Here is a 27619-nt window from a genome sequence, read left to right as displayed (position 1 = left end):
AGCACCGCCTCTGGCAGCCATCTTCAGATTTTTACCGCACGTTCATGTGTTGGGATCCTCGTGCTATTGCTCTCGAGCGTTAGTGCTATTTTTTCACGTTTTTTCTCAAAAACTTCGTTTTTTCGGTCAAAAGAGCCTCAAGCTCCACCGACTCTCCATCCGATCAACGGGGACCCGTGTCGGATTCGTCTGCGCCCCTCAAGGGTGAAGATTTCGTCGAGCTACGCTTTTGGAGGACTCCAGAAGCTTCTCAGGCCCGGACATGGCCCAGGAGAAGGGAAGCTCGACGCCCGGAAAGCTGTTCAGGATCTGCCCTGGATGCCAGCTGCAGAACGTCTTTAAGGAGGACGAACACTCCTTTTGTCTCTACTGCTTACATGAGGACAAGACGCACGTGGAGAAGGACTGTGCGTTTTGCGGCAATATGTCGGGGCGGACCATGAAGGACCGCCATCAACGTCTCGCCAACTGGCTAGAAGGGAAGAGCCCGTCAGGCGAGAAGAAGAGGAAGAAATCCGAGCGGTCTTCTAAGACCTTTGAGGACGCCCCGGCGACGGGGGTCCAACACAAGGCCAAGCACCGCAAGTCCGCTGGCACCGGGAGCGCCGAACGGTCGGGCTCTACGGGCGCCAGGCAGGGCGCACCCTCCCCGGCACCATCAGCCACGAGCCAACGCTCTGGGTCGGGTAAGAGGAAGGGCGAGCACCCGGCGAAGCTCCTGGAGAGGCCCCGGTCGAGCTCGAAGGCCCCATCGGAGGGGGAGCGAGGCAGTGTCCCCCCCCTCAAGGATAAGGCGGTGAGCGCACCTAAGGTGGTGAAGGCCTTAATCCATCCGGCCAAGCCCTCTATCGATACTGTCGCGGCGGCCCTGGCTCAGCCTGTGGAGGCTACACCAGTGGTGGCGACCTCGGGGCTCAGAGTCTCCCTGCCACCTCGGAGGGAGTCCTCTTTTGTGCCCATCGATAGGACCCCCGTGAAATCCCCGGCGGGGAAGAAAAAGGGGGGGCAGGGCGTCGTCGTAGATTCGGCCTCAACCTCGGAGGAAGAGCTGATCGAGGTCTTAAGCCACGGCCTTGGCGTGGAAGAAGACCGGCCCGTCGGGATGGATCCCGACGCAGGTGACGACGACATCGTCGAGGGTGCCGACGGGGCCCCTGATCGCCCGTCGGATTCCCCTCTGCCAGCGCCGCAAGACAACTCGGCGGCCATTTTGTTGGCTATACAGTCCTTATGCTCAGAGATAAGGACGAGACTACCGTTGCCGACGGAGGAACCTCTCCCGTCGGGGGATCCTGAACCGGGACCTTCTGGTGTTCCCCCGCCCAAGAAAAGAAGGATTCACCCTCCACCTCCTTTTCAGCCGTCGCGCCCCGTCCAGCCCTCCTCCCCGTCCACCCGAGGGGATGATACGGGGACTGACACGGCAGCAACGGGTACGGACGACGAGGTATACGACGAGGATCTACCGTCGTCACCTCCCACCAGGGCTTCTCCGCCCGACGAGATTGGATCGTTCCACTCCATGATCGCCAGGGCATCCGAGCTTTTCCAACTCTGCCCTGAGGAGAAGAAAAAGGAAGGATTCCTTTATCAACGGCGCGAGGCCAAGAGGAAGACGGTCCTCGCGGTGCCTCTACCGGACGACATTTGGGATGAGGGCCTCGCCCTCCTCAAGAACCCTTCCACGACGCCAGCTAGAAGAGACCGGTACGAGAAGAAGTACCGGGTCCCGGATGCGGCCCCCCTGTGCCTCCGGGCGCAGCCTACCCCGGACTCCGTCGTCTCCGCGGCGGCCAGGAAGAAAGCGGGGGGGGTGCGGCCTCCACATCGACTTCCCCATCGGACGGCGAGGGAAAGAAATTGGACGCTATGGGACGCAGGGTCATCTCGTCTGCAGCGACGACGATTAAAGCGGCCAACGCCTTGGCTATCGTGGCCCGCTACGACAGGGAGCTATGGTACAAACTGGCTCCCCTGCTGGACTTCCTACCGGACGACAAGAGGGCGGATGCCCTGGAGATCCTACAGGAAGGTGAGGTGGCGTCGGACCACGCCATCACTATTGCGACGGACATCGCCGACACTGGGTTTCGCCAGTTGGGCAACGGCGTGTGCCTTAGGCGGCGTGGATGGCTCAAGGCTACGGACTTCCGTCAAGACGTACAGACCAGAGTCCTGGACATGCCGTTCGATGGGAACAACCTGTTTGGGAAAACAGTGGACGATTCCCTTCAGGCCATTAAAGCGGACACTGAGACGGCCCGGGCCCTTGGGGTTCTGCAGCAACGACGGACGCCCTTTCGGAGCAGCGGAGGCAAGGGCGCCTCCAAAGGTTCCGGCGGCGGTTTCTCCACCTACCGTCAAGCGGCCCGCTCGTCGTCTCAGGAGGCCTACTGAGGACGAGGCAAGTCTGGCGGACCCCGCCGTCGTCGCCAAGGAGGTCAAGGCGGCAAAGCCTCGTCGAAACAGGATTGAACCGGCCGTGGGGTCGGGCCCCCACCGAAGCACCCCGGTGGGAGGCCGGCTGGCGAGCTTCGTCAGCGTGTGGGAGTCCTTCTCCACCGACCGTTGGGTGCTGGACGCCTTAGCCCGGGGCCACGCGCTCGAGTTTCAAAGAAGGTGCCCGCGCATCCCCCCCGTGGCCAGGAAAGAGCTTCACGTCCCTCAGCTTCTCCTGGAGGTAAAGGCGATGCTCAGGAAGGGCGCCATCGAACTCGTCCCAAAGAGGCTTCGGGGCTCCGGAGTTTACTCGAGATACTTCCTCGTGAAGAAGAAGACGGGAGGATGGCGCCCCATCCTAGACCTGCGACGTCTGAACAAGTTCATCAAGGCGCAGAAGTTCCGGATGGTCACCCTCCAGCACGTCCTGGGTCAGCTGGAGGAAGGAGACTTCCTGTCGTCGTTGGATTTGGAGGATGCCTACTTCCATATTCCCATCCTAAAGGGGCACCGAAAATTCCTCAGGTTTGTGGTCCAAGGGCGTCACTACCAGTTCAAAGCCCTCCCCTTCGGACTACGGTCGGCACCCAGGGTATTCACCAAGTGCCTTGCACCAGTGGCGGCGCAGCTGCGCCGCGAGGGGATCCACGTCTACCCCTACCTGGACGACTGGCTCATCCGAGCCAAGACGAGGGAGCTCACCGTGGAGCACACGGCAAGGACCGTCCAACTTCTCACGGACCTGGGATTCTCCGTGAACTACGCCAAGTCCCACCTGGTACCCGCGCAAAACGCACTGTTTCTGGGAGCGAAGCTCGACACAGTGTCCCTTCTGGCCTCCCCGTCGGAGGAAAGGACCAGGTCCATCCTGGGCAAGGTACAGCGGATGTTGGTTTCCGACGCGGCCAAGGTGAGGTCCATCAAGTCCCTCCTCGGAATGATGTCTTCTTGCATCTACCTCATTCCCATGTGCAGGCTCCGGATGCGCCCGTTGCAGGAGTTCCTGGACGCGCGCTGGATCCAAACGACGGGCGGCTTCGAGGAGAGGATCACACTCGACGAGAGTTTCCGCCGAGCGGTCAGGTGGTGGGGCAACCGCGCGCATCTGACGGCGGGCATGGACTTCCAGACCCCAGACCACCAGGAGACAGTGACCACGGATGCCTCCCTGGAAGGGTGGGGAGCGCACACCGAAAATCTGCACGCGAGAGGCCTTTGGCTCCCGACGGAGAAGTCCCTCCATATCAACGTCCTGGAGCTCCGTGCAGTGTTCTGGGCCCTCAGGTCCTTCCTTCCGTCCCTCAAGGGCAAGGTGGTGAGGATCTTCACCGACAACACCACCACCATGTTTTACATCAGGAAACAGGGCGGAACCAGGTCCCCAGCACTGTCCAAGGAGGCGCAGGACCTGTGGCATTGGGCCGTCGCCCAAAGGATGTTTCTGGTGCCGTTTCATCTGGCAGGGATAAAAAACACCATCGCCGACTCACTCAGCAGGGAGCTGCGCTCGTGCCACGAGTGGGAACTACAGCAGGATCTAGTGGATCGCCTCTTCCGACGGTGGGGCACACCCCAGATCGACCTGTTCGCGACGGCGACGAACTCCAAGTGCCGGAGGTTCGCCAGCAGGTTTCCCCAGGCGAGGAGCATGGGCGATGCTTTCTCGTTCCCCTGGGAGGGCCTGTTCCTCTACGCGTTCCCTCCTTTGCCACTGCTAATCCGGCTCGTCAACCAGCTCAAGAGGTCACGTTGCAGGATGATCCTCGTCGCACCTGCGTGGCCGAGGCAGATATGGTTCCCGGACCTTCTGGACTTGTCAGTGTCCCCGCCAATCAAGCTGCCGGTGGACGCGGATCTACTCTCCAGGGAAGGAGGCGCCATCCTCCACCACGACCCGAAATCGCTGAACTTGCAGGCCTGGCTCCTGCAGCGCTAGAGTTTGGAGGATACGACATACCGGCCGACTGCAGAGAGGTTCTTGCAAAGGCCAGGGTGTCCTCGACTCTTAAATGCTACGGACACAAATGGAAGAGGTTCTCTGTCTGGTGCCACGCACAGAAGATTAACCCTCTACGGATAACGGCTCCCCAGGTACTGCCGTACCTGCTGACGCTGGCCAAAGCTGGACTGGCACACGCGTCCATCAAGATTCATCTTGCTGCGATCTCCCGATACACCAGAACCACGGGCCGGACGTCCTTGTGGTCTCATCGTCTGCTGAAAGAGTTCATGAAGGGACTGTTCAGATCGTTCCCGCCGGTGAAGGCTCCGGCCCCGGCGTGGGAGCTCAACGTGGTGCTGACCAAGCTCATGGGACCTCCGTTCGAGCCTCTGCACTCGGCCCTGTTGAAGTTTCTGTCGTGGAAAACAGCGTTTCTTGTGGCCATCACCTCCGCACGACAGGTGGGAGAGATCCAGGCCCTTTCCTGCAAAGCCCCGTACTTGACTTTTCACGACACGAGGGTAGTGCTCAGGACGCACCCCTCCTTCATGCCCAAGGTACCGTCGGACTTCCATCTCAACGAACCCTTGGTGTTGCCTGTGTTCTTCCCGTCGCCTTCGTCGCCGGCTGAGAGGACTTTGCACTCGCTGGATGTGGCTAGAGCGCTGAAGTTCTACGTGGACCGCACAAAGTGTTTTCGGAAGACGTCACAACTCTTTGTGAACTTTGGACCTGTCAATCAGGGGAAGGCTCTCTCGAAGGCTTCCATTTCCAGATGGCTCTCCGGCTGTATCATGTACTTTCATCGGTTGGCAAACCGACCGCTGCCTGGCCGTCCGAGAGCCCATTCCACCAGAGCGATCGCAGCTACCACGGCGTTCCTTTCTGGTGTGCCCCTGCTGGACATATGCAGGGCTGCTACGTGGAGGTCGACGCACACCTTCACGAAATTCTACTGCGTCGATCGGGATTCCAGGGAGGAGTCCAGGGTCGGCCAAGCAGTGCTGCGCAACCTGTTCGCCTGAGGTGAGCCTGGTGAGGAGGTAAGATGCTTAATGTTGAGTTTGATGTACTGCTTAATGTTGAGCCTTTGCCACCTCCCGTGGTTGTGCACGTGTGTACTGCTATGTATTCTTTATTCATGAGCATGTGAATCCATGCCAGACCCCATGCTGGAGAAGGAACAAGTTACTTACCTGTAACTGTTGTTCTCCAGCATGGGTCTGGCATGGATTCACATGCGAACCCTCCCGCCTACCCCTCTGCGGCTCTTCACTTGGTCATACTGCCACTTCACGTGCTTCCAAATCTGAAGATGGCTGCCAGAGGGGGTGCTTAGGTAGAGGGCAGTCATTGGCTGTGGTCAGTATGACGCAGAGACCAGTGATTGGTTATTACTACGAAAGACAGATCAGAAACGAAACTGATACTGGTTTTTTTCTTTACCGAGGATTCCCAGCCTGACGACGGGGAATATTCATGAGCATGTGAATCCATGCCAGACCCATGCTGGAGAACAACAGTTCCAGGTAAGTAACTTGTTCCTTTCCTGCTGCGAGAATGTATTCTACTTCCTGCAATAGAATAATTTATCTTATTATTTCAACATTTGTTTCCTTCCTCTGAGCTTCAGTGACATTTTGCAACAGTCTAAATGGCTGTTCTCAGTAAAGCTAGAAGTACAAAGGCAGGTGGCATTAGCGACTGCTAATGGGCTGAGACCAATTTAAGTAGTCCCCAGGCAGTTAAAGCCTCCCACCAAGGAGCTATAATAGCATTTGGTACTCTGGAACCGAGCTGGAGGGTGCCAAGGTCCCAGAGCGCGGGTTTGGGCATGTAGGGCATTGTGCACCAATAGCACACTATGAATGCTGCAGACGTAGATGAGGGTAAAGGGCTCTCCAGCACTGGGACGAGGAAGATGGTCAGCCGAAGGAGTTGACAGCCAAATGTGATGGACAAACAAGGGAAGGAGTTAGTCGAGCCAGGACGACTGGGCTGTGCTGGTGGCTCAGGTGAGGACGGAGGAGACGGATCGGGAGGTGCACGGCAGTTGTAGAGTGAGTGCAAGGTTGGGAAGCCACAACATCATTGATGGTTTTATGTTGTTTTGCTGAAGTAGATTACTTTGTGTTAATTTGCTAAAAATCACTTCAAAATGTTTCCAAATGTTTTTTTAATGGGGAGGGGTCCCCCAAGCCTCATCTACCACCCTAACCTCTATACACTATAACCCTTAAAAAAACATATATATTTTCTTCCCCGACCAAATGATTTTCGTCGAAGTAAATCATCACTGAATCTTTTACTTCAGCAAAATGGCAATATACGTCACAGAGCACCAGCTAAACTAGCAATATCATGAATTAAGATCTGGAGTTTAGGAAATGGGCAGGTGGAGTTATGCTACCCAAGGTACTGATTTCTTCATTGACCTCTGTCACCCTGGCAGATATCTGGTAATAGGTTTTGTCATGTTCTACTTGATTGCCGCTTTTACTAAATGTTAACTTTTTTAAAAATAAAACATTTTATTGTTTTAACAACCATTGAAACAAAATAAGCATAGTTCACATTGCAAAGCATAATGACATAAGTGGTAAACCGAAAGAGTAAGACAACAAGATGCATCACAAAGATTCAGTGTGGCTGGTAACCCTAAAATCCTCCATCCATTGCCCCACCCCACAAAATTGTTACCCACCCCCATTCTTCACCCATTTACCCCAGACCTTACAAAACATGTTCAGACATCCCCTTGCGTTATACACCCTTCTTTCTAATGTCATGCCAATGTCCATCTCTGCCACCCAACTGGCCATCCGCAGGCGGTTCGGCGACCCCCCACAAAACTGCTATAGTTTTCTTAAGTGGTCCCAGAGCCACGGCCAGAAAGACCTTTTTGTATTTGGTAAATCCCACCTCCCCCCAGACTCCAAGCAAAACACATTTCAGGTCTCTAGGTATATCACAATCATTAACTTCACAAGTTTACTTACACACTTCCCCCATAATATCTGGATCTGTGCACATTCCCATACAGTATGAAAAAATGTGCATCCCAGCCCCCCCACATCTCAAGCAACAATCGTGCTCGGCTCTCCTCCAGTCTAAAAATTGATGCGGGTGTAGTAGACCCGATGCAGAATCTTGCATTGTATCAGGCGGAGCCTGGTGGCTATCCCTATCTCTCTAGGGAACATCAACGCCTCTCCCATACCTCGGATTCCATAAGGCCCACATCCACCTCCAACTTATGCCGGAAGCGAGTTAACTGCTGGGTGCCAAAAGCCAAACCAACTTGGTGTAATGTAGACGTAACCATTTTCTCAATCCGCCCAGCAAACATGTACTCCTCCAGCGGTGAGCATTGTAGGATTTCACTTAATACTGTGAACTGGGTCCTTATTGCATGCAACAATTGTAGGTATCTGAAAAATCAATTTCCCCTTTCCCTCCCCTACTCAGATCAAATCTTTCCTGTACGGATTAAAAGGGAAAACAACGGCCCTCCTTCACCACATCAGCCAGTTGCATAATCCCATTACTCTCCCAGTGTCTAAAGTGACCCATCTTGCAAAGTTCAGGGAGGTGTGAGTTGCCCCAAAGAGGCTGGTCTAGTGTCGGCCTGCTCCTCCAACCAATATCCCATGTGCCTCTTTCCAGACCTGTTGCATGTGCTTCAGCATTAATCTGAGCCCCACATTCCCCAATAGTATTGTCACAGACATGGCAGGCCGATTACCCCTTCCCAGACCGACCGTTGGAGCATCTTCAGTGCAACTCGGGCCGGCCCACTCCCCCATAATAATTCTCTAAGAACCCAGTCTATGGTGTTTTTTAAGGATCTGACAAGGAGCGCTTACACAGAGGAACGTTTTCATTCTTTTACCTCTCATTACTGCAGCACTGCGAGCTGCGTGTGCTCTTGCTGCTTCCCGCACCGGTTCCTGGAGGAGGCGGGTCCTGTTGCGGTCACGTGACATCACGTGACTTTCATCTCCTGCTTTAATTGCCGGTATAACCGCCCGTGCGGTGTGTTTTAAGGATCTGACAAGGAGCGCTTACACAGAGGAACGTTTTCATTCTTTTACCTCTCATTACTGCTGCACTGCGAGCTGCGTGTGCTCTTGCTGCTTCCCGCACCGCTTCCTGGAGGAGGCGGGTCCTGTTGCGGTCACGTGACATCACGTGACTTTCATCTCCTGCTTTAATTGCCGGCGTAACCACCATTGCAGCGTTAAGCCCTGGAGGCAGTAAGGGCTGGCGACACTGTTGAGCTGTTTGGCTGTGTTCTGTGCCTGTCCTGTGAGTACTTCGGACTGGGGGTGCATCACATTTACACCAGCCTCAAATCTGGATCGTCACTGGGGTAAGGGGGGAGAGTCAGACTCAGGCAGCTCCTCAAGCTGTCGGGCGTGCCTTACCCAGTGTCTGGACGTCATATTAACTTTTGGTTACACTCTGTGAGCTTTGCACTTTGTTCTGAAAATATTTATTGGACCTTTTAAGACATTTGAAGCAATTGAGTGGTGTTGTCTGATTTTTAATTTATACGTTTATCTGTATCATAGTGTTAACACATCTTCTAATGCAAGCCAGATTTCCATAATTGAAAACGGGCATGCCGCCCTCCTTAATCCCAGGTGGATTCAAGCCTTCCTTGAACTCAGTCTTGACTAACAGGCGTGCGCAACAACATACTGCGTACTGCTCGACACCGGTGATTGACAAGGAAGTACGGAGCAAAAAAGCTGGATTCGGGAGGCCAGCTGTTGCTGATATCCGCCACTTTTTTAGCAATCTTCCGGTCAGATAAGTGTCTCTCTCCTCCCGAGCAGCTGCAGTAGTACATCGACTTGATAATTCTTTTCAAACAGTGCCCTATTCTCCTCAGACCGCAAAAGTACATTTGCTGCCTTCTCATGCCGATGCAAATTCTCATATAAAAAAAACGCTAACTGAGGCCTGTACTAAACCTCCCCTGCGCCTCTCCTTTGCCAATAATTCAGTGTCTGATAGTGTTTGTCTAAATAATATGCCAGATTCTGTTCCGGTCGGGGCCTTAAACTTTAAATGTACCCCTCGCTCTCATGCGGCAATAATTGACTTGACCAATAGTAAGTCAAACATCTCTGAGCATTTACTCCCTGATGCCTTACCGCAAAATTACTCATATACCGCAGTTTTGTTCTCAGACGATGATTTAAATTGTTCAGCTATTGCAGCATCATATCTTGCCCCTACTCCCTGTCGTCCACATTCCTCTCCAGTGGTGCCACATCATGACAGTCCTGTAGATGCCAGTGCGAATTTGATTATCACATCTCACCACTATGAATACAGCATTACATTCTTTAGTAAAACTATATGAATCCTTAAATGATAAACTGCAACCTTACAATTTGACAAAATTCTAGCATGGCAACTTGATGTGAGTACACTTTTACAGCATAAGAATGTGGGTCCTTTACCACCAGTATCGGTACTTAAACCGACTGCTCCAACTTTTGTACCCAAATCTGTTTCAATCACAAACCAATCTCCTGTGACACTTTCTACGGATGGGCCCACTGTACCAAGTTCTGCTCTTCCACAAGTTCTAGGTATTATTAAGCCAGTTCCTTCCTCACCTAACGACGCAGCACCAAAGTTATGCTGTAATAAATCCAACTCTAATATATTACCTTTGCCATCGAAAACTCTGTTTACAATTTTCACAGAAAAACAGAGAAATGTTAACTCTGAAGCCGTTGAAAAGGCAACTAAGAAGCAGAAAAGTTCTCAATTGCCCAAGAAGACTCAACCTTCAGCAACAAAAAACTTTCTGAAACACCTTCACCTCCCTCCAGCGAACTGCCAATCAGCAGCAGCGGCAGTGATAAAAAAATACACTCAACTGGCAAAACGACGTGTAGTTTTTGATATTAAGACCACCCCTAACGTGATTCCGCCCTATGCCCCTCTAGATGCCTTGATTGAGGAAGCGGATGTTTTTAAATCTCCTAGTGTAACTTCCTTAGCTGTACCTGTTGTGATAAAAAGCACTGGTAGATTGACAGAAAAGGCTTCAACTCAGTCGATCATTGATTCACATCGTGAAGAAATCAGACGAGCTGTAGATGCCTATATGGATCAACAACGCCTTCCTAAAAATACAGGAAATAGTCTGTTGGAAGTCATTTCCTCTAAACCAATACTCACTCGAATACCCAAAACCCAAACTGCTCAAATTCCAGTTGGGAGTTTACCAACAGCTCATCAATCATATCCTGTTCCAAATCTTCTATCCACGAACTCTCTTTGTCTTTTTGGAAAACAAGACCTTGCAGATGAAAATAACCGCTCAATATTGGCAGAACATACCCCTGAAATTCTTAAGCTAGTACAAGTTGCCTTACAAGAAGTTCCCAAAAACGAATCAACGTCTACCTTCCCAAATTCTAAAAACTCACTTCCAAAATGTGTTAATCAAAAACGACTGGCGAATCATGCTTTGATTCTATCGTGTCGACCAAAACCTAATGTGCAGTATGCCTTGAATCGCCAGTCATTAATGTCCATTTTATCAGACATTCCTGAATTAGAGGATATCAGTTCTGAGGATATTGAACTAGTGGAATTTTGTAATCCGTCTGTATTCCATGTTGTCACAATTTGGCTGAATTCCAGAGCTATACAGAACATCATCTGGTCAGCTAAAAGACAACTCTTTGACCTAGGCTTCAACCTATCAGTAGATACTGATATAAAGAATGAACTGCCTTTATATCCTTCAAACACCAAGTTCACCACTACAAATATGTGTAAAACCTCATTCAAGTCTGAGAGTGGGCAGCAAAGCAAAGCAAAGCTCAGCAATATGGTCAACATTAGCTATCTTTAACGGAATCCCCCATTGAATTATCTCTACTCAGTTGGAACTCGAGAGGCCACTCCCATTTATTGAACAATAATAGTAGTGCTCTAAACACATTTCATCTTGTATTGCTGCAAGAGACTTGGCTCATGTCGAGCCACATTTGGGACAAACACGTGGTTCTAATTGTTCCGGCTAAAACAAGTCTACGGGGTAGACCCTCAGCAGGTCTCCTTATAGCAATACAAGAAAATCCAAATGTTGTCCTTACTTCATGGGCCTCTCCCAATCCATACATTCAACTGGCTTGGTTACACATTGGTTCTAATATACATGCCATAAACGTATATTGGAATCCGGTGGGGATCACTGACGAGCGCTTTTTAAGAGATTTAGGTGACGCACTCAATATGATAACTATGAATACTGAAGTGCAAAAAGTTTTAATTGCTGGTGATTTAAATCTCAACTGCATCTCTTTCAATTCCAAAAAGAGCTCGAATAGAGTGAGAAAATGGCTACAATTTGTTAATCACCATAATTTACAAAGGCTTAATGAAGCCTTTTCAACTGATCTTCCCGCTAGTCCCACTTGGCAGCGAGGAAACACCTTTTCTATCATAGATTATGTTTATACTAATGTCAATTTCTTAGCTGATTTTGTTGAATTTAAGATTGTACCCCCTGCCTTGAGTGATCATAATCAACTGACAGCTAAATGGTCACATCACGGTCATCTTCCTCAAACTCGAGATAAATTACCTCAAGGATTTTTGACTGTAAATAATGCAGGGAATAGACTCTGATGGTCAGCCGAGTCTTTGAGTAACTTTTATTCTTGTATCAGTCATAACTCCATTAGAGCATGTGCCAATGACAAACCTAACACTATAGTATATTCAGACATGATGCAAGCGTTTCGTACTATTCCGAACACTTCAGGTTTAACATATGGAAAACACATTCCCAAATTACAGAGTTACATCTCCGGAAAAAGGCATATAGGAAACAAAAACGTGAAGCAATGTCCCTGCCCATGGAAAAAAGGATAAGATACCTGACTAATATTAAAACTAAATACAAAAACTGGCTCAAGTATTATCGTGCAAAACTCTATCAAGTTGATGGCCAACTGATGCTTAACACCATTTCCAGTAAAAATGTTGCTAGAACATGGTCACTACTTAATGGAGCCGCAACTGGTAATCAAGTTGTTGCTCAAACAAATGAAGTGTCTGAACACAAATGGATAACCCATTTCACCAACCTCTATAAAATCCATGATGGGAGATTCGCCTTAGAAACAGTTAACCGCCCACACAACTTCCATTTAGACTTTGACTTAGAAGATATTCGATTATTCATTAATAACGCTAGTAAGTCTGGAGCATGTGGCCCGGATGGTCTATCCAACAAAATGTTTAAAGCTCATCCCGCAATTTGGTCAAAAATTTTGTTCAGTATTTTCACTACGGTTATTAAAACTCAAACCTTACCACCTACATGGACTGATTCGATTATTGTGCCTATTTATAAAAAAGGCGATAGGAAAGATCCATCGAGCTACAGGCCAATTGCGCTATTGGACGCGCCAGCAAACATTTTTTGTCGTATTATTCTCAGAGAGTTGAGAAAATGGACATCTAAAATCCATCTTAACTACCCCAATCAAGCAGGTTTCGTTGCTGGCATAGCCCCTATACCCATCATTATATCCTTACACATGCTCCAGGCTGACTATGCCGCTAGGAAACAAAATTTGTATTTAGCTTTTGTGGACTTCAGAGTCGCTTTTGACTCAATAGATCGTCTGCTTTTGTACAACAAATTAGTCGAATATCAGTGTCCATCATCCTTAATTTCTTTAATTGTTTTGCTTCATACTAATACATCAATGCAAGTTAGATTGACCATGGCGGGTGCCCTCACGTCAAAATTTTACACTCATAGAGGCCTCAAACAGGGCTGTATTCTAGCTTCAATAATATTCAATTTATTTATCTACGATCTTGGAATAACCCTGAATAACATCCAGAGCGAAGCTCCCTCTTTGGGCACTCATAAAATTGCATATTTACTTTATGCTGACGATCTTGTTCTTATTTCAAAAACTGCAATAGGTTTACAAAAATTATTAAATGGTCTAGATATCTATGTAAAGTATAATCAACTCGTGATTAACACAACTAAAACTCAAACACTTATCTTTAAAGCATACCAGACTGTGAAGATTAAACCTTTTAGTTGGAGTATAGACAACGTAGTGTTAGACAATGTTGCACAATATAAATATCTGGGCCTATTAATTTCAACATCTGTCACCAGTCTTGACCACAAACTAAATCTACGTGGTAAACTTCGTTCCTTAATTTCACAAGCTAAAATCCTGTTGGGTAAGTTTGGCAAATTTTCAATAAAACCTGTTCTCATTTTTTATCAGCAAAAAGTTATTCCAATGCTTACTTATGCAGCAGAATCTTTACCTATGAAAAATGTATCATTATGGAACAACTTAGAGGCCTGTTTTTGGAAACAAGTATTACATCTTCCGAACAGTACCCCTCTCCCTCTAATTCGGTTTGAGTTGGGGTCTGTATCGATGTTTTCATATGTTATTTGGAAATGCTGTGCCTTCTTGCGAAAATGCTTGCTATCCTTTACTCAGCCAGATATCCTTGGCAAAGTGGCGTCTCATTTATTGTCTCAACAATCTGCTTTTACCAAGAGCTGGTGTAATTTTACTTTAGACGCTTTGGCGGACGCATCAGTAGATCTTGACACATTGTTATTTCACCAAAATCGCGCCAAAATCAAAATTCTGCAAAATGATTGGTGCAGCAATCAATCTAATTGTTTGCGATATAAGGACTTTGATCGCAGAACATTTGGCCACAAGCCCTATAGGAGCACTGCGGATTATCTACTAAAATTTCCATCATCCACCTTCCGTAATAAACTACTTCGTTTTCGTTTAAATCTATGGCCAACTTTAGATGTTCTAGCTAGAAGGAAATTGATTACACAAGAAGAAAATATTTGCCGCTTCTGCAGGATATTAAACCAAAGAGAAACCTTAGAGCACTGTTTTGTCCACTGCTCCTACCTCATTCCCTTACGAACACTTCTTTTTGGTAAATTCTTTGATGATTTGAATAACTTTCCTGTAATTGACATCTGGCCTCGATTATTTTCCTCACCTAGTCTAGCCATAAAAATCACAATTGTCCATTTTTTGGACGCGATTTTTCCTCAAACATCTTGCTAAATTATAAAACACAATTAGGTCATACTTTTTAACTGTTTTGACTGTTGATTTTGATGCTTGTATTTTGTGTAAACTGACTTGTATTTTATATACTAGTACTGAATTGAGCTGAAATGTTTATCTTTTGTAAATTTGAAAGGTTGATTTTCTCAACCAATCAAATTAAATAAAAATAAAAAAACCCAGTCTATTCCCTCAAATACCCATCTAGATGCATGGAGTGGAGCATTCTGGAGCATGTAAAGAACCATGGGAAGGGATATCATCTTGAATAGGGTGGCCCTACCCATCAAGCTCAAGGGGAGGGACTGCCAGTGTGCCGCCACATCAGACTTAAACCTTTCCACTATCGGGTGTAAGTTGGAGGTCCAGAAACCGTGAGCGCTGGTCCCCTAGCTGAATCCCCTAGTATCGGAAGCCTGACATGGAGATTTGGTATGGGCAATCCTGTGGGAGCGCCGCAGCCCCACCCTGTTTGGGGAAGAGGACCGACTTCTCCCAGTTTACTCTGAGGCCACTGACATCTTGATATTCATGTAATAGCTTTGTCACTGCCGGAAAGGATACTGACGGGTCACCCATATATACCAGAAGATCCTTTACTCACCTCCCCAAGGCCATTAGAAGCCCACCCAGTCCATGCTTGTTCGGAGCCTAGTAGCCAGCGGTTGCACCGCCAGAGTAAATGGCAGGGCGGGAGCGGACAACCCTGCCGTTTTCCACGCCATAGGGGAAAAACCCTTGAGCAGAAACCATTAACCTGTACCTCTTCAACCAGTGATTTATACAAGAGGCGCACCCAGCCCATAAAGTTCTCCCCAAATCCCATGCTTTCCATAGTTCCCCACAACGAGTCCCAGTCAAAACCTTTCTCAAAAATCCACTGCCAGTATGGCTAGCAGTCCCGGTAGCTTGTGGGCTTGGCCCAGCTCCATTTGCACCCTTCGTAGGTTCATGCGGGTAGATTTAGATGGCATGAACCCCCATTGGTCCAGATGCGCCAGGCTCCCTATTTACCTGTATGAGACGGTTCGCAAGGACCTTGGCTAAAATTCTGGCTTTTCCATTAATTAATGAAATTGGCCTATATGAGGAATAACAATCCGGCAGCTTGCCCTGCTTGGGAATGACAACTATTCGGGCCTTCCGTAAGTCGTCCGGAAGTGTACCCTCCCTCCTATTCTCCAAATATAAGTGATGTAGAGGCCCAACAACTACACATCCTAGTTTTTTCCAGACTTCTGGGAAGCCATTCAGGCCCGGGCCTTCCCAGCCTGCAGTTGGGCGAGTGCCGGGACAATCTCCTCCTCTGACATATTCACATCCAGCCTTTTCCTCTGTTACTAAGATAGTTGTGGGAGAACCACTGGGCCCCATCCCCCCTAATCACCATCCTCTTGTCAGCTGGGCAAGACCCCTTAAAGGGACTTGTAGTATCCTGCAAATGTCTGTGAAACGCCTGCATCTCCCATCAGGGCTTCACCAGTATCGCTCTGTAGGGAGTTGTGGTATTTGAGCTTTTTACCAATTATTAACATAATGTTTTTTTTAGCTAAATCTATGAATCGAGGCTGCTTTATCTGATTGTATGGAAATAATGTATTGTTATTAACTCTAGCTTCATTTTTTGATGAATATTTATTTACAGTGCTTCTAGTTTGGTAAGTTTTAATCTCAGTGTATTGTGACAAATCCTCGGATGTCATCCCTTCTCCCCTAGGGCCAGCCCTTTCCCATGAGGCCAGGGAGGTGAGGCCACTACCCGATAGTCCTCCTGAGGGTGGATCTGGGGTTAGTGACGACCTGGGGAGAACATGGGATCCATATAGCCCACCTAATCCTAACACACATTCCTACACCCCTCCCACCAACACGTTCCCTAGTGTTCCTATATGTTTTTGCCATACCATCAATATAGGAAGTACTGGTACGAGGAAGAGTTTGAACTCCTCAAGGGACATGTATACCTTAAGTACTGAAACGAGGTAGAGACGTATTGACTCATTGAAAGACCTCAACATCAGTACTGGGATGAAGAAGTGCAGAAGCATAAAGAGCACTTATGAGCACTTATGAGAACTTGAATGGACCGTCTGGTGTTTCCCGAAAACCTTTGGAACCCATTCAAAACTGAAGAGGGAAACTATGAAGGAGAGAGAAACCCTCCCTGGAGGAACAGTGAGAAGGGAAGCAGACCAAAGCTGAGAACAGCGAAGAACATTGCTGCGGACGCTGCCCAGTAGGCAAAGCTGTCCCTATCTTTTTTCTGCCCTGGAGACACCGACCAGAGCTGTGGAGAAGCAGGCTCCCAGGTACGAGAAGCAGTTGGAACACCTGGTTGACAGGCAATGCGCAGTCCACGAAGAACCAAATGCGGCAGATTCGCCACAGCACACAAACACCACCAATACATAATTTACGGGCTTTAGACCAAAGTCGACCTTTACGCCAGGGGATGGTGATACCCCCACAGAAATAGTTACATTTGAAAACATGATTTTGCGGGCCCTACCGGCAGTGCTTTCAAGCCAACTCTGGTCGGGCTCCCAGCATAATCTAAGCAAAGATGCTGCCTACGCTATATGCTTTGCCAAAGATCCATAAAAGTCGGGATCATTCACCAGGTAGACCAATCATTTCTTTGTGTGGGTCTGTATTGGAACCTTGTGGCAAATATATAGAAAAGGTCATACATGAATTGGCTGAAAATACACTGTCCTTTCTGAAGGCCACCATGGCAGCCGTTTACCTGTTTGAAGATCTACCATTTGACGATGAGAGCAACCTCTTGGTGTCCCTCGACCGAACAGCGATGTATTACAAACATCCCTCAAAATGAGGCTCTGGACACCCTAACACTGAAACAAAACAATTCACCCATGCCACATGCTATACCAACAGGGTTTGTTTTGAGTTTGCTCCAGATAGCTCTATACAAAAACCTTTTTCAATTTTTAAACAAACTCTATATGCAAAAGCATGGTACTGCCATGGGTTCAGCCTTTGCCCTGAGTCTTGCTAATATTTATATGGCTCTTTTTGAAGATCTCTTTATTTAGAACAATAACCCCTTCGGCAATCAAGTCCAACCCTGGAAAAGATATATCGATGATGTATTCTTTGTTTGGCAGGACAGTAGAGCAACATTAGATGAGTTTATTTCTTGGTTAAATAAATGTAACAGCAATGTGGTATTTACATGCCATTGCGACCATGTGTCACTGCCATTCTTAGATTTACTTATTTGCCATAAAAATGGATGATTATACACCACCTTACATTGCAAAACAACAGATTAGAATACTGTATTACTATATTCCAGCCAGCACCCAAGATTATTTGAGGGGCAATCTACCCTATGGGCAGTTTTTGAGAATGCGGTGGAACTGCACTTTGAATAGTGATTTTGAACAGCATGCATCAACTCTAGGAGCTAAACTATCAGACGGGGCTATCCTCGTAAACTGATAAAAAGATCAGCTAAGAGGGCACGGTATACCGATAGAGAACATCTTCTGAACCCTCGAGAAAAAAAGCCAGAGTCAGCCCGAATTGTCTGCGTTACTCCTTTTTTAAAACACACGGCGCAGTTGAAGAAATTAATCAGACAACATTGGAACCTGGTTACCAGTACAGGATGTACAGCAGGTCCCCCTCTATTTGCACTTAAGAATGGTAAGAAAATGCACGATAGACTAGTGCACTCGAGTTCAAATTCCTGCATGTAATGTTGCACAAACACTCTGTGTGTAGCTTGGACACAAGAACGTGTGCCAGTCATGGGCCACTATCCATGTGGCATGTGTGGTATTTGCCAATATACCATAAAAACAAATATTTTCATTTATGAAACTCTGTCTTGGCAGCTGCAGCAGTTTACGAACAGCTAATCCACCAATGTCATATACACTATTAAGTTCCCCTGTGATTTATGGTATATTGGAATGACGACAAGAAAAGTGGTGACCAGGATTAATGAGCATCGATCACGTATTCATACAAGGAACATGACGGTGCCACTGGTGCAACATTATATCCCAGCTAACCACAACAAAAACGATATACGGTAGTTAATAATTGACCAACTAAAACTTGATGCTGGCAACTATTTGATGTCCAACAGATTACTTGAACTGGAACAGCGATGGATTCACTGCTTACGTACACATGTGAAGGGCCTGAATGACGAACTACAGTGGCTGGTTCTGCTAGCTTAAACATGTGGGTCTAAAGGTGGATTAGTTGGAGAAACATGTAATGCATATTTCGGACAACACATTTGGTTGTTGGACAATGTTTTCTTTTACTCCTCCTGTCAGTAATTGGGTCTGTATAACGTTGGCACCAAATGCGAATTATATTTTTCGGGGATTTCCATTTTAACCGTATGGGAAAATAGTGCGCATGGCGAAGATTACTTTTCAATTTATATTCCCAGTACAAACATGGAAAGTGTTTTGAAGGCAAGCTGGTAAAACATAATTTCCAATATGTCCTCCAAGGAGTCCACACGCAGAAACAACACTTGTGGGCTAGTTCACCTTCAATAGGCGACATTAATGCGAGACTGTAGCTCTGGAACCTGAAAGCAAACGAGTGGCGCCAGTAGCAGAAAACGAGTGAGTAAGGCTTTAAAACAATGAGCAAAATACCTCTAGCAAAGCAGTGTTTACTATTTAAGATCTAGGTGACCTGTGATATAACCCGGTCTTTGAAGTCTCTTTACACAGTCTTCGGATTGACAGTGTAATTCAGCCCCCCTTAAAATGCCGTTTTCGTTTTGATTTTCAGATTCGTGTTACCTTTGATGTTATGAACGTTGATGTAGCAATGATCTTTTACGGCATCCAGAACAGTTTAAGCAACTCTTGACTTGAGTGGAATTTAGAAACAACGAAAGTAAAGAAAAAAGACTATCAGTATAAAAACACTGTGGACAGGCTTAAGATGTAATAGTGGATGCTTGTAAAAGGGATGCAATGCCTCTATGCAGCGCCCTAGTAGCCACGAGACGTTACGACAGAGCTTTGTAAAGTAACTTGTGTGACTTCGGAATGGTTTGGTAGCATTGACTTGGCCATACAGTTCTAAAAAGGGTGTACGGTCGAGATTTGAGTGTTCAATGGTTGGGATATATGGTGTTTGGGTGAAAATGGTTAAAATCCCAGAGTAGACTTTTAAACAAATGAAAGATCTTTTTTTTATTAAAATGAAATTGGCACTAGAATGTAGTATAGGTTACTACAAAAATGTTCTTTCATTTTTCTTTTCTTAAGATTGGGATGCCCCCCCTGTCGATCAACTATGTTTTTGTCCTGTTGATGGCTGGTCTATGTAATTCAGGAAGACCATAAAGCCAAAACTTGAGTCGACAACACAGAAATACTGTATTGATTCACATTGACTGACAGCAGTTTTAAAGTGAAAAGCCTAAACTGTATCTCATTTATATGTGATGTAGGCCATTGATTAAGGAACAGTGCAATGGCGGTTGCTTCTTACTGTACTTTTGCACTTGAGGTGGATATATAGACCCTCTCTTGTAATTTTAGTATTAAAAGAATTTTGTATGAATGCATGTAGCAGGAATATTTTATATGGGATGATTGGTTGATAGGATATTGCATTTGCACTTTAGTATTTGTTGTTACTAGTGATAAAAGTATGGATGTATTATGTGTTCTACAAATGAATTTAAAAAATGTATAAGCAACTTAGAATAAAACATAATGAAATAATTTGGTAAAAATGGCCTCTTGTTAAAAATTGGTTGTCTACTGAAATATTTGTTTTAAGTGGAGAGGGTGTTTCCATTTCGTGTGTGCAGCACACAGGAAATCAGCAGGGGCCGCAAGAGGCCTGAAAGGACAACGAGAAGAGCCCACAACGACCGAAGAATACTTGCAAGCCCCTTTCAGGTACCTGGTTTGCCGGGACTGTTGATGGGCCTTCAGAAAAGCGCTGACAAGTGTCCGAACAGGGGTCAGGGACCCACACCCTTTTATGAAGAGTAACCTAAGTCATCTTTATAGTCACAGAACCTGGCAGGATAGTGAACCAGGTCTGCAGCACCAAAAGGGGAAGATCCCACGGGTCTGGGACCTGTACCCTTTTATGAAGAGCAACCCAAGTTATCTTCATAGTCACAGTACCTGGCAGGATAGTGAACCAGGTCTGCAGCACCGAAAGGGGAAAATCCCACGGGTCTGGGGCCTGTACCCTTTTATGAAGAGCAACCCAAGTCATCTTCATAGTCACAGTACCTGGAAGGATAGTGAAGCAGGGCTACCGCAAAAAGACAAGAGAAACACACGGGCCTGGGACCTGCATCCATAAGATTGGAAGATCATGTGAACTGTGAACCTTTTGAAGGGCAAACCAAGCCAGGGGAAGGGAGGCATTTCCTCCTGGTAATATTAAACTGTGAAAGCAAAGGGTGCAAAGAAGCCAGGGGAAGGGAGGCATTTTGCTCGGAGTGTGAACTGCATACTAAAGTCCGACAAGGCCTTTTTTTGGGAGAGGGGGATTCATGCCCCCCACTTTTGTGAACCATAAAGCCAAGAGACATCAGGAGAAGGAAGCAATACCTTCTATTGTTGTGCTTTGTGAAACCAAGAAAAATCAGTGGTGGGCAGCCCTAATCCTTGGTAGTGTATATCGTGAAGCCAAAAAGAAGGCGGCCCGGGGAAGGGAGCCATTCCCCTGGCACTCTGAGAACATTGAGAACAAAATACCTGGAGATGGGAGGCATTCTCCAGGACCCCAATAGTGAAGCAAACTATAAGCCAATAAGCCGCGAGCCAGGGGGGCATTACTGGAGCAGGTTATGCCCCTGGAGCACGTGCTTGGGTCTTAACGAAGGCTCCAGGATATTACCTGACACCATAATGCCCCCCACCCCTCAGCGAGGGGCTTTTTGGTATTAATACCCCAGTCCAATACAACCGGGTACTGATAGTGTTATTTTCAGTTGCGAGACGTTTCACAACCAGAAAAAAATTCCCGCTGCAGATTGGGAAACAGTCTCTTCTCCCTTTATGTGGCGGCCGCAGTAAACAAAGAAGATGGCCGCCCTTGGAACAGGGAATAGGGACTACATGTAGTCCCTTCTCCCTTTCCATGGCGGCCTGACGGGAGAATGAGAAAGGAACTGTGATTGATGAGTGCCACATCCCGAGTCAGGAAAGTCCTTGTCGGCCGGGGCATTAGCTCAGTTGCTACAAGTTCATTGATCCTCGCTGGGTACTAATGTGGCGTTAACACCCAATCTGGCACGCTGGATTGGGTGGCCATTAGCACCAAAACGGTAACCTGGGGTGCTAAAAAAAAAAAAAGTATTTTCGTCATTGAACGGGACTAAAAATACTGTCTTAAGATGGCAGTTATGGAAAGGAAAGGCAGGGCACTGTACAGAGCCCCTCTTCCTTTTCCATTGAGGCTATCGGGTGCAGAGGGGCAGGTGCGGCTGCAGCAGCGAGTGCCACTGCAGCCGAAAGGAGGTAACTGCAGGGGAGCATAATAAAAAAAAGAAAAATAAGGGGACCGGGGTGAGGGAGAAGAGCGCGTCAGGGGGAGCCGACTGCCAGGTGTGTTGGAACGCGGCTTTCACTGGCGGTGCAAGGCCGCATTCCTAGCCACCTGATTGGCTTGCTCCACCCACCAGGTTGCTAATGGACAAAAAGGAATGATGTTTGAGTTGGAACATTGTCTGTTGAATTGGAACTGAGAACGGTACGGCGTCACAGGCTGGAACTTTCCTTTCCTGGTAAAGGAACTGAGACCTGGGGAAGGAAGTCATTCTCTCAGGCCAAGTTCCCACCTACGATTGAAACTGTGGCTCATTGTCCAGAAGAAGGGAGTCATTCCTCTGCACCAGGAAGATCCACTACCTCTTTTACATTAGTTACAAGTGTGAGGGACAGAAGTATGCATTTTGACACAACAGTGGACTTTTTGTTTACTTGGACATTCTGTCCTTTTCCTTAGTTCCTTTGTAGAGGCAGGGGAACCCCTCTTAGAGTTTGGGAGAAATAGGTTTCCTCTTTATTTTTGCCCAAGTAAAGGTTTATGCCTAAAAGCATGCCACCTGTGTCAGTCGCCTCCTTCTGCACCCTTACAGTATGAAACAAAAACAAAAGAACGCCATGTAGCCCTCATTCATTCCAAGTGTCCTGTTTTTGTTTCTTTGAGTTTAGTCCTTTTTTGATAAAATGAGAGATGTAATATAGTAATCTTTCTTTAAAAAAATGTAACTGTTACAATTTATAATTTCTCATTTAGTGATGACTGTCTTCATTTCGAATTGGAAGTTCCTGATTTCTCCCTGGCAGAAGACATACGCAGAGATATTGAGAGCTGCACTCAGATCTGGTCACTTTATGAAGAGTTCTATCACGGTTTTCAGGAAAAAGCGAAGGAAGACTGGATCACTTTCAGGTCTGGTCTTTGATTATGAACGTATGCTTTGATTTGTTTGTTATGTATGCTTTTTAATATGAGATTACATTTCCACAGATCAAAGGCTTATATTTTCGAGGAGTTCCTGATGACATGGCATGAAAAACTGAGAAAAATAGAAGAGCATACTACTATGTCTGTGAAGCTGCAGAAAGAGGTTGACAAATACAAAGTGAGTTCATCAAATTAGCCCATTTTGTTTTACTGTGTGCAGCCCTGGTGTCTTCAGGCCACTTAGAATGCTGTTAAAGCCAGGGTGCTCAGCTATAGTTGAATGTTCCAAAAATCAGTTCTTAAGTAGACCTTTCGGTATGATGCAGTGTCCAGCAGTATAGTTGTTTGTTGAAGTGACGTAACCCTCTCATCTGCGCGGCCTTGTAGTAAAGCTTCAGATTTGGAAGCGCAAGCCCACCCCTGTTCCTTGGTCTGTAAAGGGTCACTCTGGTAATCCTCGCCCTCCCTGCTTGCCAAACAAAGGACTCAAGATCTTGCTTCGCTTTCCTCATGGCCCGGGGAAGGACCATCACTGGTAGCGTCTGAAAGAGATGTAGAAGCCTCAGCAGAATATTGATCTTAATTGAGGCAATCCTTCCAAACCACATCATACTCGGCGGTTACGTCTGCAAATCTGCTCTGATAGCCGAAAACAGCTTCAGGTAGTTAGCCTGATACCGACCCTTGCACTGCGGCGTGATGTAAACCCCAAGATATTTTTGTGACTCCTTTGTCCAACGGAACAGGGTCGACCTCTGTACGCTTTATGGCATCCTGGCTGCAGTTTATATTAAGTCCTTGCTTTTGTCTAGATTAACTTTAAACCTGAGGCCTCTGAAAGCCCTCCAAGATCCTTAGCAGGAGAGGTACAGAGGCGCCAGGATCTTATAAGGAAGAGATAATGTCATCTGCAAAGAGGGCTATTTCATGCTCTCTACCCAGTCGCCCCATAGGGCATACCCATAACCCCCACATCCTCCCCGATCTGCACTGCTAGGGTTTCCACCGCTAACACAGAGCAATGGCGAGAGGGGGCACCCCTGTCTCGTCCCCCTAGAGAGTGTGAAGCCTGAGGACAATAACCCATTAGCGGCTACCCTAGTCACCGGCCAGGAATATAAAGCGAAGGCAACTGTGATGAAATCATGCCCGGACCTAACCTGGTGAGGACTTCCCTCAGGAAAGGCCCTTCAATATGGTTGAATGCCTTCTCTGCATTTAGCCCTGGTAGCAACGCCTGGACATGGGTTTTATGGGCTATGTCAAGTATCCAAATAAACTCCTACACACAAGGTTTCTTGAATAAACAATTATTTATCAGTCGGATGTTCCTCTCCTTGGCTATTCGGTTTCCTGAAGGAACTCTGAAAATTCAACCAGCTTCGAGAGGATGTCCAGGTGGCTTACTTTGGAGTTGATTGGTCCCACTAACTCAAAGGGAGAAGTCGTCCTTGCAGGAGCTTCTCTATCAATACGAATTTGGAGTTTCAGCAGAACAGCAGGGCTTCACGGGGCAAACCAATGGTCCAGGAGTTGCAGCAGGTGTCCTCTTTAAGTTCTTCTTCGGATTCCTTCGTCCAGTGGTCGACTCTGCCTTCCAAGCCAAAAAGCCTTGCCTTTTATGCAGCTTGCTCCCATTCATTCCAGCCTAGCTGTTAGTCACCTAGCAGGGTGGCTGTCCTTGCCGGACAGTCAGCTGGCCAATCACCACAGAGTACATTTGGGTCTCCTAGGAGACCAAGCACAGGGAGTTTCGGGCACCTCCCTCACTTCCTGCCCCCACCAGACACACTGGAGCCAGAGGCTGGTTTCACTTGTGAATCCTGCCAAAGACAAAACGATCAAAGGGACCAAACCTGGTTTGGCGCGCAGAGTAAATCTCAAGAAGGACCTTTCCACAAAGAAATGGCGAAAAAAGAAGACCAGGGCCATTTTGACAAAAATGGCACCCATGGATGCTTTACCGTGGCTGCGAAGGCAGCCCGCGGTAAAATCCCATAATGGTAGTAAAAAGTAAATGACTGCAACCAGCCATTCAGTGAGGAAAGGGTAACATAAAAATGTTACATGAGAAACTAGCCAAAGGGGATACTAGGTAACCCCTCCAGCACCCTATTGTAAGATAGTATGTGCCTGGTATAGAAAGTTGCAAATGTAAGTAAAGTAAATTTCACTTTACTGCTCTGGGAAACAGTAGTTTATCCCAGAGAAGGTATGTAAAACTTGGGAAAATCTGAAAGACTTCCCTGTGTCACTGCACTGAAGGTGCTGTGTGACACAATGTAAACAATGATGCCTATGGAGTTTGTCAGACTCCATAACAGAAAGAAACGCAGTGTACAAAATCACATTAAAATACATGAGCGAGTGGGAAAAAGGGTCTCACTCTCTCCAGGTAAAAAAAATCAAGTCCTCAAAATCCAACAAAGTTGATGGGGGTCTCTAAGGTAGAGGGAATTGGCACATTTCTGAGAATTCTCCCTAACACACTTGACAGAGGCTTGCACAAGTGCCAGTCAATGACCAGAAAGGCGACTCTCCTCGAAGGAAGAAGGTTAAAGGATCAAGATCGAGGAGTGCCTCCCACCACTCAGTCGTCAAAGTCGAAAAAGAGGCACCAAAGATCGCCTTTTTCAACTTCGTCGTCAGACACCTCCCCTGAGAGGGCATCTTGTCCCACGAAAAAAGCTCAACAACTGCCGAATGGGAAACATTTAGAACTGCAATACTAAAAATATTTCAAAAACCGGACCACCCAAGCACCCTATGACACCTCTTCTCTCAACTGACCTTGACTTCGATCCCTGAGGGTGTTCAACCTGCCAGTGCTTTGAGGTCATACCAATGATATATAGAGCGTTATAAATGTCAAATAACAATAACATAACATAACACCCAAGACTATATGACGTTCCGCAAAGCTCTAAAAACGTGGCTCTTTCCATAATACCAACCACAACCATCTGAATCGATTGAACCCTAGCAACCCGATGTCTAATACTCCATGAGATCCCGAACAATGTCATCACTGAATATGCTTATTAATTCGCTATTAAGCAACCGCCTGCCTGAAATGTGGAATATCGATCTCCTTAGATCATAACTCTACGAAAACACTCACCTCCCATATCACTATGCTTACTCTGTACTCTACACCATCACACAATTAGCTACACCCCTTGATCAATTCGGCCTAGCTGCTCACATACGAACATTACCCCATGAACACCTCAACATTCTAATAAAACGTAGCTATATCCCATGACAAACCTGCCTAGCTGCCCACATAAGCGTCTTACAGGCCTAATGCAGCCAGAACCCAGTCTTGGTGTCCACCCGCCAGACAGTACACATTCAACCAAAATCAATACCACCACACCTAATGCTAGGATGCAGCTAGCATCAGGCAATTGCATCAGCTGCACACATAACTGGTGCACCCAACCACCCTACGACACCCTACTCTCTCAACTGACCTGGACTATGGTCCCCGAGGGCGTTCAACCTACCAGCGCCAGGAGGTCATACCAATGATCTATAGAGCGCTATATAAATGCCAAATAACATAACATAACCAAACAACAACCTGCAGGCTATGCATCCATCCTCATGTCATCTGCATTCAAAAGCCCTTAAGCCCTCATTCCCATCTACATTCTTCAGCTCTAATTTCCATTACTATAGTGTTGGCTTAAAGATGGCGCTTTCCGTACCAGTTAGTAGCCTAAACTAAAAAGTGGGTTTCATGACCACCTTAGACATGACAGATGCATACTTTCATATTTCAATGGTCCCTGCCCACCGAAGATTTCTACGATTCAGAATCGGAACATGCCATTACAAGTACCAGGTAGTAACTTTTGGTATAGATTCGGCACATTGGGTGTTCGCAAAGGTGGTGGCGGCAGCATACCTACACCACCAGAAAATTACCATCTTCCCTTACCTAGAGGACTGGCTCATAACAGGGGAGACATAGGCAAACATCCTGGCAAACACCTAAAACACGGTGGACCTTATTTCTATTCATGCTGCAGTGCACTAAAACAAGACAAAATCAAGCCCATGCTTGAAACAGTTCCTGGGGGCAATTCTAGACACATGCAATACTAGACACGGGCATGGAACAAGCTATTGCATATTCATCTCAAGAAAGGGTTCAGGCAATCCTAGCTTCAGAAGCTATTTTTCGACAGCCAAGGGTGCTGTGCATCGTCCAGTCAATGTCCCTCAGCGGCTTCCATTCCAACTCTCGGATGTGACGTTGGTATAAATAGCACGCTTTGCGCCTGTGGCCTTAGTTCTGTTTTTCCGCATGCACAGCACGCTTCGTAACGGTACGCCTTAGTGATTGTGTTGTTCAGATTTCTTTGAGTGTGTCTATTCCTAAGACTGGTTTCAAGAGGTGTGCGGACAGTAATTGTTATTGGTTATTTATAACGCGCTTAATACCCAGAGGTTTCGAAGTGCAGACACGGGGATCAAACCTATGTTGCTCCGCGTCGTCTTGCTTCCAAGGCGAGCACGTTGCCCCTGGGCTATCCTCCTGAGACTGTGATTCGATCTGCCCAGGATATGCCTCTGGTGCCTCATTGAGGAGCACAAGGTCGTCGGCTGTGGTCCTTGTCAGTCCATGACTAGCAAAGACTTTAAGGAGAGGAAG

The 27619-nt window shown here is 47.1% G+C and overlaps 1 protein-coding gene across 3 annotated transcripts in view; it reads left to right on the top strand.

Moving 5' to 3' along the window:
- The window catches only part of DYNC2H1 (dynein cytoplasmic 2 heavy chain 1), a 3314293-nt gene that overhangs the window by 946858 nt on the left and 2339816 nt on the right, over positions 1-27619 (top strand). For all 3 annotated transcript variants that reach the window (XM_069639013.1, XM_069639012.1, XM_069639011.1), the window contains exons 23-24: positions 22786-22941; positions 23020-23134. In XM_069639013.1, coding sequence (XP_069495114.1) covers positions 22786-22941; positions 23020-23134 — 271 coding nt within the window. The remainder of the gene's footprint in view (positions 1-22785; positions 22942-23019; positions 23135-27619) is intronic.

Source organism: Ambystoma mexicanum, chromosome 7q (assembly GCF_040938575.1).
Source record: "Ambystoma mexicanum isolate Mex_15411 chromosome 7q, UKY_AmexF1_1, whole genome shotgun sequence".
NCBI classification, from domain to species: domain Eukaryota; kingdom Metazoa; phylum Chordata; class Amphibia; order Caudata; family Ambystomatidae; genus Ambystoma; species Ambystoma mexicanum.
The sequence above is the reverse complement of the archived record's forward strand: the minus strand, read 5'-3'. Positions and strand labels throughout refer to the sequence as shown.